Source organism: Herpailurus yagouaroundi, unplaced genomic scaffold (genome assembly GCF_014898765.1).
Source record: "Herpailurus yagouaroundi ecotype Mexico unplaced genomic scaffold, PumYag 159, whole genome shotgun sequence".
In the NCBI taxonomy this organism is placed as follows: Eukaryota; Metazoa; Chordata; class Mammalia; order Carnivora; family Felidae; genus Herpailurus; species Herpailurus yagouaroundi.
This window is the reverse complement of record NW_024412400.1, coordinates 76,088,771-76,106,934: the sequence shown is the minus strand read 5'-3', so window position 1 is coordinate 76,106,934 and position 18,164 is coordinate 76,088,771. Positions and strand designations below refer to the sequence as shown.

The 18,164-nt window shown below is 42.9% G+C and overlaps 1 protein-coding gene across 5 annotated transcripts in view; it reads left to right on the top strand.

Annotated features, from left to right (window-relative positions):
- ABCC5 (ATP binding cassette subfamily C member 5) overlaps positions 1 to 18,164 on the top strand; it is an 89,387-nt gene that overhangs the window by 65,708 nt on the left and 5,515 nt on the right. For all 5 annotated transcript variants that reach the window (XM_040480906.1, XM_040480904.1, XM_040480905.1 and 2 more), the window contains 7 exons: positions 110 to 263; positions 348 to 476; positions 2,732 to 2,918; positions 4,209 to 4,298; positions 6,293 to 6,482; positions 10,196 to 10,355; positions 17,779 to 17,857. In XM_040480906.1, the coding sequence (XP_040336840.1) occupies positions 110 to 263; positions 348 to 476; positions 2,732 to 2,918; positions 4,209 to 4,298; positions 6,293 to 6,482; positions 10,196 to 10,355; positions 17,779 to 17,857 (989 nt within the window). The remainder of the gene's footprint in view (positions 1 to 109; positions 264 to 347; positions 477 to 2,731; positions 2,919 to 4,208; positions 4,299 to 6,292; positions 6,483 to 10,195; positions 10,356 to 17,778; positions 17,858 to 18,164) is intronic.

The window sequence follows — 18,164 nt, the reverse complement described above, 5'->3', positions numbered from 1 at the left end:
TTGATTTAAAAGACAACACACAAATTTCAGACAGAAAATTTGTGGAATCTTTTTGTGTTTTTTTAAAATTTTTGGTCTCATTTTCCCTGTTCCTTTATGATTTCCGCAGTTGATGTCCGCCTGCCCTTCCAGGCTGAGATGTTCATCCAAAATGTCATCCTGGTGTTCTTCTGTGTTGGAATGATCGCTGGAGTTTTCCCATGGTTCCTGGTGGCGGTGGGGCCCCTCTTCATCCTCTTTTCAGTTCTGCACATTGTCTCCAGGTAAACAAGAAGTGTTTACATCTTCCAGCATGAAGCCAGAGTTGCTGGTCTACCACTCTGACATGGAACTCATTCTCTCTCCAGGGTGCTGATTCGAGAGCTGAAGCGTCTGGACAATATCACACAGTCACCTTTCCTCTCCCACATCACATCCAGCATACAGGGCCTTGCCACCATCCATGCCTACAACAAAGGGCAGGAATTTCTGCACAGGTTAGTGCTGATGGTGGCCAGAGGGCTCAAAGGGGGGGTCAGCACACCAGTATTTAATAAGTCCAAGAAGCCTTTCAGGGCCAGAGTTGGGGATTGTAAAGCTCATTACAAAAAAAGTATTAGTGATCTAATGGTCTCTGATTAAAATTCATTCACTCACTTGCTGGAACTCCTTTCTAAGCAAATGAGAAGGCAAAATACAGGTTTTGGAGTCTGTTGGCTTTGGACTCTAAATGGCTATATATAAAGGAGTTTTCCTTTTTTCTTATCTTTTCTTTTTTTTTTTTGAAACAGTAGAAGATGAACATTGACATTAGACTGACATTTTTATTTTAGCTGCTGAAGATTGTTTATATGAGAAATTCATGTACATAGATAGTCATTTTCGAGCTTTGTATTAACAAGAGATTGAAACTAACTCAAATGTCCTTCAGTACAGAACTGATGGTACTGTAGCATCAAGCTATGGTATACCCATATAGAATATATATATGGTACTGTACCAAGCAACCTATGGTATACCCATATAGAATACTCTGTGGCCCTTAAGAAGAATGAGACAGTACTATAGGTACTGATATGGAATGATCTCTAAAATACATTAGTGAGGAGCGCCTGGGTGGCTCAGTTGGTTAAGCATCCAACTTAGGCTCAGGTCATGATCTCATGTTTGTGAGTTCGAGCCCCGCATCGGGCTCTGTGCTGAAAGCTCAGAGTCTAGAGCCTGCTTCAGATTCTGTGTTTCCCTCTGTCTCTCTGCCCTCCCCCACTCACATTCTGTTTGTTTCTCTGTCTCAAAAATAAACATTAAAAAATGAATAAAATACACTAGTGAACGAGCAAGATACAGATGAGTGTGCATGGTATGCTCCCTTTTAAGTATATGTTTATACAGATGACATTTAGAATATCCTTGAAAGGGTGCACGAGGAACTACTAGCTGCCACTGGAAAGGGGAACCGAGTAGCTGGAGGATGGGCAGGAGAAAGACTGACTTTTCATGGTAAAACTTTTTATGCCAGGGCTCCTGGGTGAATTAGTTGATTAAGTGTCCCACTTCGGCTCAGGTCATGATCTCACAGTTCAAGAATGTAGGCCCTGCGTCGGGCTCTGTGCTGACAGCTCAGAGCCTGGACCCTACTTCAGATTTTCTGTCTCCCCCTCTGTCCCTCCCTCCCCTGCTTGTGCTCTCTTTCTCTTTCTCTCTCAAAAATAAACATTAAAAAAAAAACTTTTTTATGCCTTCTAAATCTTCTGTGCATATCTTGTCTACTCCAAAAATTAGGTAATTAATTAAAAGAAAATCTAGAATGGAAAGTCTAGGTTAAACAACTCAGAAAAATAATCCTAACTTTAAGAGAAAAACAGTAAAATACACTGTATGTGTGTATACACACACACACACACACACATACACACACACACATAAATTTAAGTGTATTAGAAAAAGTACTGAGAGAAGATATGGCAGAATATTAACCCTGGTTTTAACAGAGTGGTGAGAATACTGTGTTTTCTTCTTTACTACATTTTCTAGATTTTCTCCAAATATATAAAGAAGAAAAGAGATTTTTTTTTTTTTTTAAACAAAGCACATTTGCCTGGCAAGACTCCCTGCTCTGAAGTTGTAGTTGTATGTGACACGCAAGCCTTTGGATGGTGTCTGATCTGCTCTCTAGGACCCCAGGTTCAGTAGTGTCTCGCTCCTTCAGTGGCAAAGGTTGTCCAGGTCTTTTTTTTGCTGTGGTTTAGTTCCTGGTTCTGTGCTCTGCGGCCTTGGGAAACAAGCACTGTTTTGCCCAACATCAGTGCCCCAGCAGACATTTTCCATTTTACCATATTCACTCTGTGAGTTTATTTTTCCAGGCCCTAGGGCATTTCTGCAGTTTGCCTGTGTAACCTCTCTTTCTTTGAGGAAATGACCCCTGACCTAAGACATTTTGCTAAAGCTTAACCAGCCTCTTTATTTGGTCTCTTTTCCCCGTGCATTCCTTGTGCCGTTAACGTAGATATTTTTCCCTAACAAATTTAGTATGTTTCTCTGAAGGAGTAAAACTGGAAAACCACAAGTTGTCCTGTGTATGGAGCCTGGAATACTCTGCAGTCCTTAGGTTTCCATAGCATTTTCCTGGTGACACACAGGAAGTACTTAAAAGTTAGCCCTCCATCCATAATCCACCAGAACTCTGACATCACCCCTCCCCAGGACTGTGTGGTGCTTTGTTGGCCTATTAGGTGTTCTGTCTCTCTCACAGGTACCAGGAGCTACTGGATAACAACCAAGGTCCTTTCTTCTTGTTCACGTGTGCAATGCGGTGGCTGGCTGTGAGGCTGGACCTGATCAGCATTGCCTTGATCACCACCACTGGGCTGATGATTGTTCTCATGCATGGGCAGATTCCCCCTGCCTACTCGGGTCTTGCCATCTCTTATGCTGTCCAGGTCAGTCTCTGGGGTGGAGCATTACCTCTCCTCACTTGAGTCCTGTGTTGCCCTAGGAGAGGCATGGTAGGGGGCTCTCCCTAAGCCTTTGACTCTTAGAGCTTCTGTCCATCTCTTTGTTAGTAACAACCTAGGCTTGGCTGGGCAGGGAGAATGGGAGAGAGATCCAAGTGCTATATAGGAACAAAGAAATTTAAGTCTGTTGCATGTGTTTAAGAAATAGGTGCTGTTTCTTCATAAATAAACATGATTTTGAAAATAGTTTGTTAATTGTAGGTTTCTACGTTCACCACCCTCCCATCTCTGGCCTTTTCCTGGTCTTCTAAAAAATACTGTGTCCTCAGTATGCTTCTTATATGCATTTTATTTTCAGGCCCCTGATTTTCCCAGTACTGTTACACGTGGAGACCTGGCCCCTAGGGGTAGTGTAAGGTCTTTAAAAAGCTCAAAGAACAATTGGGAACTTGGGCACTAAGTATTTGAAGCTGTTAAGGTGTCATCATGGTGTTGGACAATGGTATTGTGTTTTTAAAAGAGTCTTTATATGTTAGAGAGATGTAAGCTAAAGTACTTATGGATAAAATGATAGGATGTCTGGAATTTGCTTTCAAATAATACAGATGGGTTGCGTGGTATAAATGATACAATATTGCCTGTAAGTTGACAGTTTTTTAAGTACACGGGAGTTCATTATACTTCCCTTTCTACTCCTGTATCTGTTTGACATTTTTCCCTATGGGAAAGATAAAAATAAATAAGTAGCAAAAGAAAACCAAGAGGACATATGTATCTTCACAGATTCCCAAAGACGTCTGTCCGTGTTATGCAGACTTACTTGATTATTGGGTGGGGAAGAATATGTGTTATATGTGCTGTGTTTGAGGGTCCTCAGTCTGAGGTACACAGGGGCTCTGCATTCTCACTCATTCCTCTCAGGAGGAGAGGACTGCCAGAGCAGGTGTAGGTGCAAGTATGAAGCCCAGAAGTTACTCAGCTGCAGATATGTGTACTGGAAATGTAAAGATGGATGGAAATCCTTTGGATACAGGAAAGTTAGTGCATGCAGTACCACAATGCCACCTACATTCACTGAGAATTGCAGTTGATTGGAGGATAATAGGCATTGTGTTACATGTTTAGAGAATGACTCAGTCCCTAAAACTAGCTGCTGCAGGTGCCCAGTTAGTTCGTATATTGAGCTCTAATCCCCTAGATGGAGCAGGTTTTCTATTGTTGGCCTGACATGTATTCATAATGAATTCTCCCTTGGCTTTTGCTTTCCATTATCAGCTAACGGGGCTGTTCCAGTTTACTGTCAGACTGGCATCCGAGACAGAAGCCCGCTTCACCTCAGTGGAGAGAATCAACCACTACATCAAGGTCAGGCTGAGAAGTCCTTTTACTGTGATGTGACCCTTCATGGGGTCCTTTTGCCCTTTTACTGCCTCAGCTGGATGTGCACGGAGGATGCTTGTTTTCTCTGCCTTATTCCACAGGAAGGACTCTTCAGCATGTGTGGAATGGAGAAGAGAATAGCTTAAGAGTTTCTAAATACTTTTGTGAATTGTGTCTGAGAACGTAGGTTCATCAGCTAACTTCTAAAATGTTCAGAATTTTGTTAGTTCGGTTAAGCTGACTACTGTAACGTTTTCTTTACCCTGTTTGAAACCACGTATTGTTTTAAATCTTAGCCTAGTTCACTTGCTCTTAACCAGGGAAGGCCATCGGTGTCCCCGACTGAGCTTTAGGCAGAGACAGATGTGGGCCTCATCTCTGGAGATTGCGATGCAGTAGGTCTGGGGTGAGACCCCAGCTTCTGAAGTTTTAGAAGCCCCCTAGTTAATTCTAAACTGCATTCATAGTTTAGAAACCAGTTAATTTAGTGGATGCTGAGATGATCTAGTTCTTCCCACCTTCCCTGCAGTGCTGCCAGGAGACAGCCTCTTGCTGGTGTCCTAGCTGGAGCTCTGAAAGCAGTTTTCTATAGAGAGAAGCAGAATCATGAGTAGTTAGGATTCGCAAATTTAACTCAGTTCTCAGGAGTTACCTATTTTGTGAACTGCTCAGAGACTTTATCATTGTTTACATGGGAAGAATATATCCCAACTTCCCAATAATTGACCTACAAGCATAGTGTTAAAAAACTACCCTTTCCATTGAGAACTAGTATATTATGTAAACTGCATTTTCCAGCACACATGCCTCACTGAATTGTTTCGACAATGAGCCTCATTAATTGTAGGATACTTCTTAAGCTTACAAACTGTTATTCTCAGAATGGCAGATAACCATCTAATATATCTGCTAATAGCTGTTCCTTATGTTTATCTGTTAGCCTCGTTGCCCAGTGCTCATGTCTGTGGATAATATGTGGGTGTATATACGGGTGTGTAGTGTTTGATTTAATATTGCTGTTGGTGAGAGTCTCTTGCTGGAGAGGTCAGGGTGATGGTCAGCCATACCAGAGTGGACCCTGCACAAACCAGTCACGTTTCTGAGGACTGACTCCACTGCCAGTCCCCAACCTGATGCCTGTGCCGGCATGGAGTCCTTCCAGCTTGGAATTTGAGACTTCAGTCTCCACCCGCACCCCCCACCCCTACTGCTGCCCAGAGCACCACAGCCCTTGGCCTTCACTTCCCTATGAGGCTATAAAGCTCCATGACTAGTTGCCAGAGAATTTTCAAACATTACAAGGTGGGGCTGTTGGTAACAAAAATCACCCAAGCAGTTACATTGAACACAGCATTTTAAAGCTGAATGGATTTCCACCATTCTTTAATCCAGTGCTCACGATTTATAGATGAGAAACTAAGACCTAGAGTGAAGAAGTGATATATCCAGGTCACACAGCTATTGGTGGCAAACTGGGATTACAGCCCATGTCTCCTGGGGTGACCGATACGTCAGAATGCCAGGATCCGATCAAGTATTTAGTAAATGGTAGTTTCCTTCCTTTGGGTTTAGGCCATTGGCTTTCAAATGGTGGAATCTTGTTTCAAGTAGAATATTTTCGAAGAATTCCGATCAAAACGGCTGTGTGTGAAGAGCCAGTGAAAGGTCTCATGCCCCACCATTAACCTCCAAGGTGGTTTTGTGGAGAAATTCCGTAAGACAGAAAACTGTTTGAGAGCTGCTGTCCTCCCCAAGATGCTGCTTAGTAGCCACTGTAAACTGCTAAGTGAAAAGCTAGTAGCCATTGTGCGCTGTCTGGTTTAGTGGTAATAAGCCCTTGCTCCCTTTCATAGGGCGGGGACAGGGTAGCAGCTGCCTCTGTGTGGCTGCTATGGTTGTCCTGATTTTACTTCTCTTTGAAGGCCTTTCAGCCCCCACAGAATCTGGTCAGTCTGATCCAGCGCCTTCTGTCTCCCCAGACTCTTTCTTTGGAAGCACCTGCCAGAATTAAGAACAAGGCTCCCTCCCCTGATTGGCCCCAGGAAGGAGAGGTAACCTTTGAGAATGCAGAGATGAGGTACCAAGAAAATCTCCCTCTGGTTCTGAAGAAAGTGTCCTTCACCATCAAACCTAAGGAGAAGATTGGCATTGTGGGGCGGACCGGATCAGGTAAGAATGCAAAGGCCTCTGGAGAAACATTTGAACCTATCTGAGTTAATCTTGGGGCCCATGATTTGCTGTTTTATTGACTATCACTCTCATCCCTTCAAACCAGTTCTGTATTAGATGAGTAATGAGGAGAGGGGTGTCTCTGAAGCCAATTTTCTAAATGTGTTCTTAACTCTGCTTTTGTAATATTTAGTGTTTTTTCTAATCATAAAAGTGTACTTTCTCAATGCAGAACACTTGGAGCAAATAGCAAAGTGCAAAAGGGGGAAAAGCACCCATAACTCCACTACCCAGAGATAATTACTATTAATATTTTGGTGGGTATCTTGTCAGGCTTTTTCTATCAAAAAAATATGTTTAGGGGCGCCTGGGTGGCGCAGCCGGTTAAGCGTCCGACTTCAGCCAGGTCACGATCTCGTGGTCCGTGGGTTCGAGCCCCGCGTCAGGCTCTGGGCTGATGGCTCAGAGCCTGGAGCCTGTTTCCGATTCTGTGTCTCCCTCTCTTTCTGCCCCTCCCCCGTTCATGCTCTGTCTCTCTCTGTCCCACAAATAATTAAACGTTGAAAAAAAAATTTAAAAAAAATGTTTACACAAATAAGGTCATTTTACACACACCATCTCATGAGCTGCTTTTAAGTCTACCAGTTATTTCTCTATGTCAATGAATAGCCTATGACATGAATTCTATGCAGCATGATAGAAAATTCTATTTTATAGATATACCATAATTTATATTTAACCAATCCCCGGTTGTGGGGAATTGAGGTGGTTGTCAAATTTTCACTATTATGAATAGTACTGCAGTGAACATCCTTATTTCTATGAGGTCAAAATACACAAAAAAGTTAAGTTTTCTGTGACATATTGCCAGTGTTGCCTCATATTTACCAGAAGCCAACACAGCTCTAAATAAGGAACCTGTGTCCCTTTGAAGACAGAAATTATTTTCTTAACCTGATATTGATTGCAAAGAAATTGAGAATTGGCCCTCATTTTAGGCGTTCTTGTTTGCCCTTAGTATCATATTACTTATGTGCCCTTTAGATTTCTAGGGTTAAGAACTGAGTAATTCATTTCTTTCCCTTTCCTTCCTGAATAACCTTTCAAACATTGAGTCTTGTTTTGTTTTACTAACTGGTGTACCTGGTTTAAGCAGTCTCTCTGGTTCAGTTCTCATTAGCTTTTGGGGCTCCATGCTTCCCTGGCATCAGAACTCTTCCAGGTCTGTTTCTTTCCATTAAAGAACAAAAAAAGGCCTTGTGTCTTTTCTGGCCAATTTACTTTAAAGAACCTGCTAAGAAGAGAAAAAAAAGCGCCATTTCCTTCTTCCTGCTTGAAGGAATTATTTCATGTCAGAACAATGCAGTTTGTAGGTTTTTTACACTGGCAGGAGGATGTTCAGCCAAGGAGGGTTGTCCTTGGCTTTAGGCTGTCCTAAAGTCTTGGCCAAGGCTTTAGGCTGTCCCTAAAGCTCTGCCTATGCTTTCCTCCCTCAAATTCCCTCTGCTACATTGGCTTCCAGGGGTACTCAGCTCCCCTGAAAGCTCTAACTGATGTCCCCCACTGTGATTCCCTTTGACACAGGTAAGACAGACTGAAGTATTCACTGAGACTTCATTGAGCCATAAGTAGTGACAGAAGAAAAATAAGAAAAAATGAAATAATTATAAATGGCCTGACTTGCAAAATCTAGACTCTAATTCTAACAAGCTTCTGCAAAGACTGTTAGACCGGGACTCTGCCGTGGATATAGTCAAGGACATCACTGTGAGGACCTCATGGCCTCTTTTACTAGTACATTCCATCAGTGCAAAGGTAGTCTGGATTCAGAGAACTGTAGGATCTTCCAGTCCAGGTAGAATCTTTTGTTAAGGTGGAACAACTTGATCTATTTTTTTGAGGAAAATTTCTCCCTTGGTTTAGATCTTAAAGCACTGCCTTGACACTAAGGGAGAGTCTCCCTGCCTTCCTTGTATGAGGGTACGGGACCAATAACCAGAGCCCTGCCCCCCCCCCTCCCCAATTCTGAACAAAGGCATTTACCTATAAGAGGAGAAGGCCTCCTTAAGAATCCTGCTGCGTGGACCCAGTTTCCCAGCTCATTTCTAATAGATGCATGTAAGGATCACTGCTTCAGGAAAGTGGACATTTCTCAGGGTCCCCGTTAGTTATTTGACAGGGGTCTGCCCAGGGACAAACCCAGACAGTAGAGATGTGGCTGTAGACACTGGGGAGAAGGCAGGATATTTGTGCCCTCAGTGACTGCTAAATAGACAAAGTCATGAAGTTCTCACAAGAGGACTTTCAAAACATGGAGGCAGAAGAAGAGTAAGGGGGGGGTCAAGAACCAGGCATCTGGCTAAGGAAAAGTCGTTGAAAAGCTAAAAACCTGTGGTTTTAAATCTAACCCACGGGTCTGAGTTTCAGAAAGGCAGACCTGACTATGTCTTAAGTTTTTGGAGGGTGGGAGCACTATAGCTTTTTAAATGTTTATATCCTTTGACATAGTAATTCTGAGAATGTCTTCCAAGGAAATCATCTGAGGTGGCAGCACAGTTTGAGCATGCCATAACATTATTATAGTATTAAATATGTTTCCAATGTTAGAGGACTGGTCAAGTAAGCAAGAGCACATCCACATGGTGGAATATATTGCAGCCAATAAAACTTTATTTTGAAAAAATTTTTAACATGGTTGAGTGCTTGTTATATATAATAAGTGGGAAAAGGCGATTATATTATTGTATCTCTGGTGTGATCTCAATTCAGAGAAAAAGACTGAAAGGAAATGTATCAAAAATAACAGTAGTGGGATTATAGGAGATTAACATTATCTCCTTGAATTACCTATATGACTTTTAAAATGAAGATTCAATTAAGAAAAGCTATTCTGACCTCATCACTTTCTCCCTCAGACCTGCTTTTCTATCACAGTTCCTTATCGCAGTAGTTATCTACAGCCACTTACTTACTTAAGCCGAAGCCTCCTTCCCTATGTGTTTACCCCAGAACTTCTTCCGTTCCCAGCTGCTGCGGCAGCGGTAGAAAGGCCTTGTCTTGTTTCTCTCTGGGCTGTGATACGGGGACAGAAAAGAGAGAAGACATCGTGTCCTCTGGTTTGCCCCACTAGTTCCTTGCTATAAGCTCTCTGTTCTTCTCACTTTGCCTGAGATGCATTTCAGCCTGTGTGCCCACCCCAAAGGTGAAAAGCAGGCCTTTTTCCAATTTACTCTTGTGAAATTCTGACAGTCCCTCAAACTCCTTCTCAGGCTGAAGCTGTGTGATTTATGCTTGGTAGCTCTGGAAAGTGCATTTTTTTGCTATTTCTGGCAATCATTTTCTTTCTTTTTTTTTCTTTTTTAATGTTTATTTATTTTTGAGAGAGAGAGAGAGAGTACAAGCAGGTGAGGCACAGAGAGAGAGGGAGATAGAACCTGAAGCAGGCTTCAGACTCTGAGCTGTCAGCACAGAGCCCAACGTGGGGCTCAAACTCACCAACTATGAGATCATGACCTGAGCTGAAGTCACTTAACTGACTGAGCCACCCAGGTGCCCCTCTGGCTATCATTTTCTACATTATCTTAACTAATCAGATGAAATAGTGTTCAAATAGAACTAGAAAATTAGATGATTTTGCCCTGAGAATAAACCAGTTTTGTCTTCACGGAATTTGCTAATTGAGCTACTTTTCTGCATGTCTTTTGACTCCTTAGGGAAGTCCTCTCTAGGGATGGCCCTCTTTCGTCTGGTGGAGTTATCTGGAGGCTGCATCAAGATTGATGGAGTGAGAATCAGTGACATTGGCCTTGCCGACCTGCGAAGCAAGCTTTCCATTATTCCTCAAGAGCCAGTGCTGTTCAGTGGCACTGTCAGGTAAGGACCTGAGCGCCCATGTGCTTCGTGCTGCATTTCGAGGCCAGATGGGCATGTTAGAGCCTCCATGTGGGACTGAGATCTAGTGACCTCTAGTCTAGTGCTTTTCGCACCACCCTGTGCTTCTTAGTGCAGAAGTGAGGGGCAGCTCCCCCGCACAAGCCACGTCCTTAATGAAACAGGGCCCATGGGCCCTGCAGCATGGTGGTAAAGAAGTCAGCGAGATCTGGGCTCAGATCTAAGTTACCTGACTAAGTTACCTGAACATACCTAACTCAGCTTGTTCCCTCATCTGTAAAATGGGGATTAAAAAACTTTTTTTGTTGTTCATTTATGTTTTTTTTGAGAGAGAGTGAGAGCCCACACACGTGGTGGGGAGGGGCAGAGAGAGAGGGAGAGAAAGAATCCCCAGCAGGCTTCATGCTCAGCGTGGAGCCCAGTGTGGGCTCAGTCTCACCAACCATAATACCATGACCTGAGCGGAAATCAAGAGTCAGTGCTTAACTGACTGAGTCACCCAGGTGTCCCAAATGTGGGGATATATTAAATTAATATTATTAAATTAATTAAATGTGGGGATGATCTTCATTGTGAAGGTTGGATAGGTCCATATAAATTATATAAGCACTGAGCCTGGCAAACCGTGAGCATCCGATGAATAGTAGCAGCTCATCAGCCTCACCACCATCATCCTTCATCTTCCTCCCACTCCACGTTGTCATCTCCCCTAGCTATGCTCCAAGTTGCAGTTCTCGTGATGGTTTTCTGACCTTATTACTCCTCGTGTTTTTCTACCTCTGGAATGATGCCTCTCTGAAATCTGCCAGGATGCCTAAGATAAAATTCCTCTTCTCAACCTGTTAAAATAGTAACTAAGAAGGAAATAATATTTAAGCCCAATATCTTTCCTTATAAATTATCCCACCCTTGCCCTTAGCTTTAAGCTTTTGCCTCCTGGAAACAATGGCTTTCCATAATCCATGTCCATTTCTATTCAAGTTGCCTCTCCTTTGAACTAAAAATATCTTTAACTATATAGTTGACCTAGATTGGACTTCTTTTTTTTTTTTTTTAATCACTCTGAAAGTAGTATTGCCATTTCTTTCATTTTTAGTGGTCTTCAAAATAAAAAAATTGGTACCAACTTAATTTCAAATAACCACAGACTTATCTTTTTTTTTTTTTTTTTTTAATTTTTTTCAACGTTTATTTATTTTTGGGACAGAGAGAGACAGAGCATGAACGGGGGAGGGGCAGAGAGAGAGGGAGACACAGAATGGGAAACAGGCTCCAGGCTCTGAGCCATCAGCCCAGAGCCTGACGCGGGGCTCGAACTCACGGACCGCGAGATCGTGACCTGGCTGAAGTCGGACGCTTAACCGACTGCGCCACCCAGGCGCCCCCACAGACTTATCTTTAAAATCAGGTCCCCTCCTTGGACGCCTGGGTGGCTCAGTCAATTAAGCGTCATATTCTTGATTTGAGCTGAGGTCATGATCTCATGGTTTGTGGGATTGAGCCCTGTGTCTGGCTTGGTGCTGACAGCACAGAGCCTGCTTGGGATTCTCTCTCTCTCTCACTCTCTCTTTCGCTCTCTCGCTCTCACTCTCTGACTCAAAATAAATAAATAACCATTAAAAAAAAAATGAGGTCCCCTCCCTTTCTTCGGAAATGGCACCTGAACTCACTGATTCAAAGAGGTTTGGTAGATAAAATGAATTCTCTCCTATACACATGTAGGGTCAACACTCTTGGGTGTGTTTATTTTGGCATTTTCTCTAACCACCAATGAATTTGGGCACCATAGAATGGATCAGTCGTTCCCTTTAGGAACTGAGATAACAAAGTCAAACAAATGTCAGAAGAGAATTAGAATTTACCGAAGACTAGGGTCTAAAATGAAGAAATTGAGAGTTGTTGCCAAATCTGCTCTTCCCTCCCATAAATCTCTCCATTTTTAGATGCCACAAGGAATGCCTTTGAGAATATAATTGGCCTTATAATTTTTGGCTCCGGACAAAAGAACCATTTTTTTTTTATCATCACTTGGAAAAACATTAAGAAACAAAGTGTGTTAAACTTGACTCTGTTAAGGACACTGCCACTGACATGCCTCACGTTTTATCTCCAAATTTTACAGCACTTCATTTGGGGCTGTGAATCAGGGGCTTCTAGAGTTGATGGTTAAGTGCTAGCTCTGGCAGCACATATGCTAGAATTAATGGTTAAGAACTGACCTGCTGGCATGGCAGCTGGTATTTGTAAACCCTCATGGAAGTGCAGCTTTTCTGGGAGTTGGGGCCGTTTGTTATCAACTCCAGAGACATGTTGCTGTTTGATGGACAAGCTTATGGCTGGTGTGCTACTGCCCTGAGTTTTTAGTCATTGTGCTCAGAGTGCTATTTGGGCAATCCACTGTACAAATTTAGGGAATCCTGTGAGTTTCATTTTCTGCCAGCTGTAATTTTGGCTTTTTAAGTCAATAGTAGATGCTGAGGTGAAATTAAATCACAGACCTATGATATTCTTCCTTTTATCTTCTCAGGTTTTACATAAGACCAGGTTTTATCCCAAGGAATATTCAGTTTTTGGTGTTCTTTTGCTTTTCTTAGACTATTAGAAAGCCTGGGGCACCTGGCTGGCTTAGTTGGTTGAGCGGCTGACTCTTGATTTCAGCTCACGTCATGATCTGAGGGTCACGGGATCGAACCCTGCATCAGGCTCTGCACTGAGCATGGAGCCTGCTTAAGATATTCTCTCTCTCTCTCTCTCTCTCTCTCTCTCTCTCTCAAATTAAAAAATAATAATAATAAAATAAATTTCAAGAAAGGGTGTCCCTTTCCTTTTTTTAATTTTTTTTTATTTTGATAGTCTTAGTCCCTGTGGAACTTGGGATTTCCCAAAAGCTCCTTAGCGTCAACATCAGAAAGTAATGTTAAGTCTAGAATAATTGTATCAAGAACACTAGATGTTATCTAACATTTGCTGAAGTCATTCCAGAGAGAGGGGATATATGGGAAATCTTTACCTTCCTCTCAGTTCTGCTGTGAAGCTAAATTGGCTCTTAAAAAATTATCTTTAAAAAAAAGGGGGGGTGGGAGGTCATTCTGTGCCAGATACTGTTGCTCTAAAGAACAACAGAACAGTATGTGGCAGATGTCCAAAGCATTTTAATTGTATTAATTCATCAAATACTCAAAACCCCATGAGGTAGGTACTATTATTATGCCGATTTTATAGATGAAAAAAGTGAAACCCAGAGAAGTTAAGTAAGTTGCCCAAAGGTAGGAATCTGAACCTGGGCTGTCAGGGCTCTTATGTGCCACACTCACTGTTTTGCCTCCTGAAGTTATCACAACACCTGCTAATAATCATGACCTTGGGAGGTATCCTGTCTTTCCAAAAACCAGAGTTAGACCTGCTTCCTCAGGGGCCTTACTTTTAGTTACCTTTCTTTTCTAGCATCTTCAAAATCTCATCTGATTCCAGGTTTGTACAGGCTTCCCTTATCTTGAAAAAAGAAAAATATGCACTCTCTGCTATTCTCTTGAGTCTTTTTCATTTACTCTACGTTCCCCATATCTCTTTTTCCACTTCTAACCTTTTTTCTATCTAATTTTACTCTTAACAACCAGTCCATATTTCTGAATAACTATCTAGAGCTCTCCTTTAGCTTCCTGATAGCAGAAGAAGGTCTGCAGGTCCCAAGTCCCCTGCTCTGAGGCCCCAGGCTGCTCAGGAGCCCCCTCACCCCCATCCCCACCATGGCAGGACGGTGTGGCGTAGCAGTGTCTTCCCATGTATGGGGGCGGAGGGGACTCCTGTATCCTCTCACACTCTCAGAGGTACTCTCAGCCTCATTTAGCCATGGCCACCAGGCAAGCTTAGAATACTGCTAAAAATAAAATATGAAAGACCAAAGATGAAAATGCACCTCTGGCAGCATTAGGACTCCAGGAGTTCTTCTTCTTTTTTTTTTTTTTTTTAATGTTTATTTATTTTTGAGAGCAAGATGGTGCTAATGGGAGAGGGGCAGAGAGAGAGGGAGACACAGATCGGAAGCAGACTCTAAGCTGTCAGCACAGAGCCTGATGCGGGACTCGAACCCATGAACTGCAAGATTATGACCTGAGCCGAAGTCAGACACTTAACCACCAGAACCACCCAGGTACCCCAGGACTCCAGGAATTCTGACTATTACAAATAGGTGTCTTCATTCTCAGGTGCTTTTTTTCTCCATCCATCCATCCATCCATCCATCCATCCATCCACCCGTCCATCCGTCCAGCTACAACTTTTGATGTTGTGCATGCGCAACTTTGCTTTCACTTCTGTTTGTGGCTTAGACTCAGGGCCATCTGGCTTCTCTAATGACAGTGTATTTTTTTCTATTCCTGACTGAGCTCCCTGTTGAGATCAGTCTGGTCTGTCTTAATGTGTATGTACACCACCTACTGGTGTATGTAAATATTCCTTATATATCTGGAGCCCATTGCTCAGCCTTCGGCGGCTCCGTCAGCTGGTGTGATGAGCCTCAGAGGGTTGAATGTGGAGCCTACCCATGTGTCCACTGAGTCTTCACCCACAGACAATCCCCTGGGGCAGGCTCCTCAGTGAGCAGGTAACTGTATCCCTTGTGTGCATACTCTGTGTCTGATAAGAGGTATGTGGTGAACTTCCTAGGTGTATTTGCTTCCTAGGGATGTCACAACAAAGCGCCACAAACTGGGTGGCTCAAAACAACAGGAATTTATTGTCTCACAGTTCTAGGGGCTAGCAGTCTGAAATCAAGGTATCAGCAGGATCATGCTTCCTCTGATCCTTCCCTTGTCTCTTCTACCCACTAGTGGTTTGCCAGCGATCTTTGATGCTCCTTGGCTTATAGATACATCGTTCCAATCTCTGCCTCCATTGTCACCTGGCCTTCTCGTGACCCTCTCTCATAAGGACACCAGTCATGTTGGATTAAGGGCCCACTCTACTTTGCCACTCCAGAATGACCTCATTTTAACTAATTATACCTGCAATGACCCTATTTCCAAATAGGGTTACGTTCTTAGATACTGAGGGATAGGACTTCATGTCTTTTTGGAGAGGACACACTTCAACCCATAACAATAGGCATCACTGTACTGTTTTTTCCCTAATGTTTTATTTATTTTGAAGAGCGAGAGAGAGCATGCATTCATGCATGCACACATATGCAGGGGAGGGACAGAGAGAGGGAGAGAGAATCCCAAGGAGGCTCTGCTGGCACAGTGCTCAAACTCACGAACAGTGAGATCTTGACCTCAGCTGAATCAAGAATTGGACCCTCGACCAACTGAGCCACCTAAGTCCCCTGGACTACTTTCTTCTTTAGGAGATATACCCACAGAGATAATAGATATTAGATGGTATGCTTATAGAAGATTAGTCTTCCCCATCCAGACTTTTCACAGATAGGACTTTATCAGAACTCTTTCTGAGCCTGGTATTCAGGATCCTGGATTATTGTGTCCACTTGGAAAATGCATTGAATATATGAATCAGAAGGCCACCAAGCATTAGAATGAGACAGCTAATGTGTCCACATGTACCTTGTCTATTTAACAGCTGCCAGTGATTGAATGTCTGCCTTGTTCCAGGCACTGTAGGTATATTATCTCTAATGTTTACAGTAACTTACTGAGTCATGTCACTATATCCCCATTTTATAGAGCAGGAGACTGAGGAGTAATTTGCCCAAGGTCATGGAGATGGTAAGAAGCAGAGTGGGGATTTGAGCCCAATCTGCCTGGATTCTGTGTACTCACACCCTCCCTGCATCATACGGTTCTTCGCCTCTGTGATTACAGAAAATGCTTAAATTGTGACACACTAATGCCTCTTACCAGGAAGTCAAATAAGAATGTGTGTTCCTTTATTCTTACAACAAATAGTAGACAATATACATGGGCTTCAACAGTGAATAAGATCCAGACAAGGATCCTGATCTACTGGGGGAGACAGACAAATGAACAGAGAGACAAGTGCTTTTTTATTTAAGATGGGGATAAAAAAGTGAGGGAACTGAAGTATAGAGAAGTTAGGCTAACTTGGTCAGGGTCACACAGTTGTAATAGAAGCTGTACAGGAATCAGCAAGTCTGGTCCCAGAGCCCTTTCTTTTACCAGTGTCTCTCAAGCAAAAGGGTGGGGAGAGGTGTACATGTTCAAAGGGCATAAGAGAGCAGAGCCAGTTAGAGTCTCCCAGCAGAGCCCACAAGTGTCCCAAAGGGATAAGTGAGATCGGTGCCAGCCTGTGCTTCCTCCTGTCAGGTGGAGTTCTGGGATAATGTCCTGCTTGCATTTATGTGCCTGGAATTGCTAACCCCAGGCATGGAGACGGATGTGACACAGAGCTAAAGTTTTCCCAAAGACTTTCCAATTATACATGCCAAGTATAATTTTATGGACAAAGCAAATTATACCTAATACCTTTCAGGTTACTAGAACTATAAATGTCATGTTTAGATGGAGACAAGGCACTGCAAAATTCATGTAACATCCCAATTTCTATCAATTATCTGTTCCACCCCATCACTTTACCCTCATCCTCTAGGACAAAGAGCTGATTCCCCTGTCTTTTAAGATTTCCAGAAATGTCTAGGCCAATTTTTTGGTATCATCCTTGATGTTCTTAAGGCAGATACTATTGGTACAGTAAGCAAGAATAGTCCCCAACCTGCTTTTCTGTTCCAGTAAATTCCTTCCTCTTGAGTTGCTGTTCACACTCTTCTTTCTCCTCTACTGGATCAGCTCCTCCTCCTGGTCAGCCAGCTGACCTCGAGTCCCTGTTCAGTGACAGGCTCTCACCCTGGTGCATCAGGATGTTTTTCTAAGTTTGAACATACAGAGAGATGTATTTCAACATGTATATGTCGAAATGCTAACAGTGTTTGTTTCTGGGGGGTCAGATTAGAAGTGATTAAAATGTCAATTGGCTTTGGTTTTGTGTTTCACATATCTGTATTTCTTAATTTTTCTGTAACTAACTTGTATTATTTACATAATAAAAACAATAAAAGTTAAATAAAGTTTTATAAAGAAGACAGAGAGGCGGTGCCTGGGTGGCTCAGTTGGTTAAGCGCCGACTCTTCATTTCGGCTCAGGTCAGGATCCTGGGGCCGTGAGATTGAGTCCTGCATCTGGCTCCATGCTGGCACTGTGGAGCCTGCTTGGGCTTCTCTCTCCCTCCCTCTGCCCCTCCCCAACTTGGGCTTATGTGCGCGCACACGCGCGCGCTCTCTCTCTCTCTCTCTCTCTCTCTCAAAAATAACTTAAGAAGAAGAAGACAGAGAGGTCTGGCCTGTTCCCATGTATGAGCCTATGACAGATAACCTTTGCAGGATGGTCACTTACATGTTGGATCATTGTGAAATTCCTACTGTGTTTCTCTCCAGATCAAATTTGGATCCCTTCAACCAGTACACTGAAGACCAGATTTGGGATGCCCTAGAAAGGACACACATGAAAGAATGTGTAAGTAAAGCACAGAGGGAGCACTTTGCTGGAAATCTGGGGGCAGGGGGGGAATGCAGTGACACGTGTGTCCAGCCTGGCCTGTTGCTCTATTTCCAGGATGTCTGTGAAATCCTGTGAAGGAGCACTTTAGATAAGGCTTCCCAGGCATTTCAGAAAGGGCATAAAAGTTGATATCTCTGGACCATGGTCATATTGCCCTTTTGCTCCCTATTGATTAAAAAAGATATTAATGACAACCGCTCAGATTCTGTAATGCTTTTAAGTTAATTTCTATTTTATTCATCATGACAGTATAACATGTTTT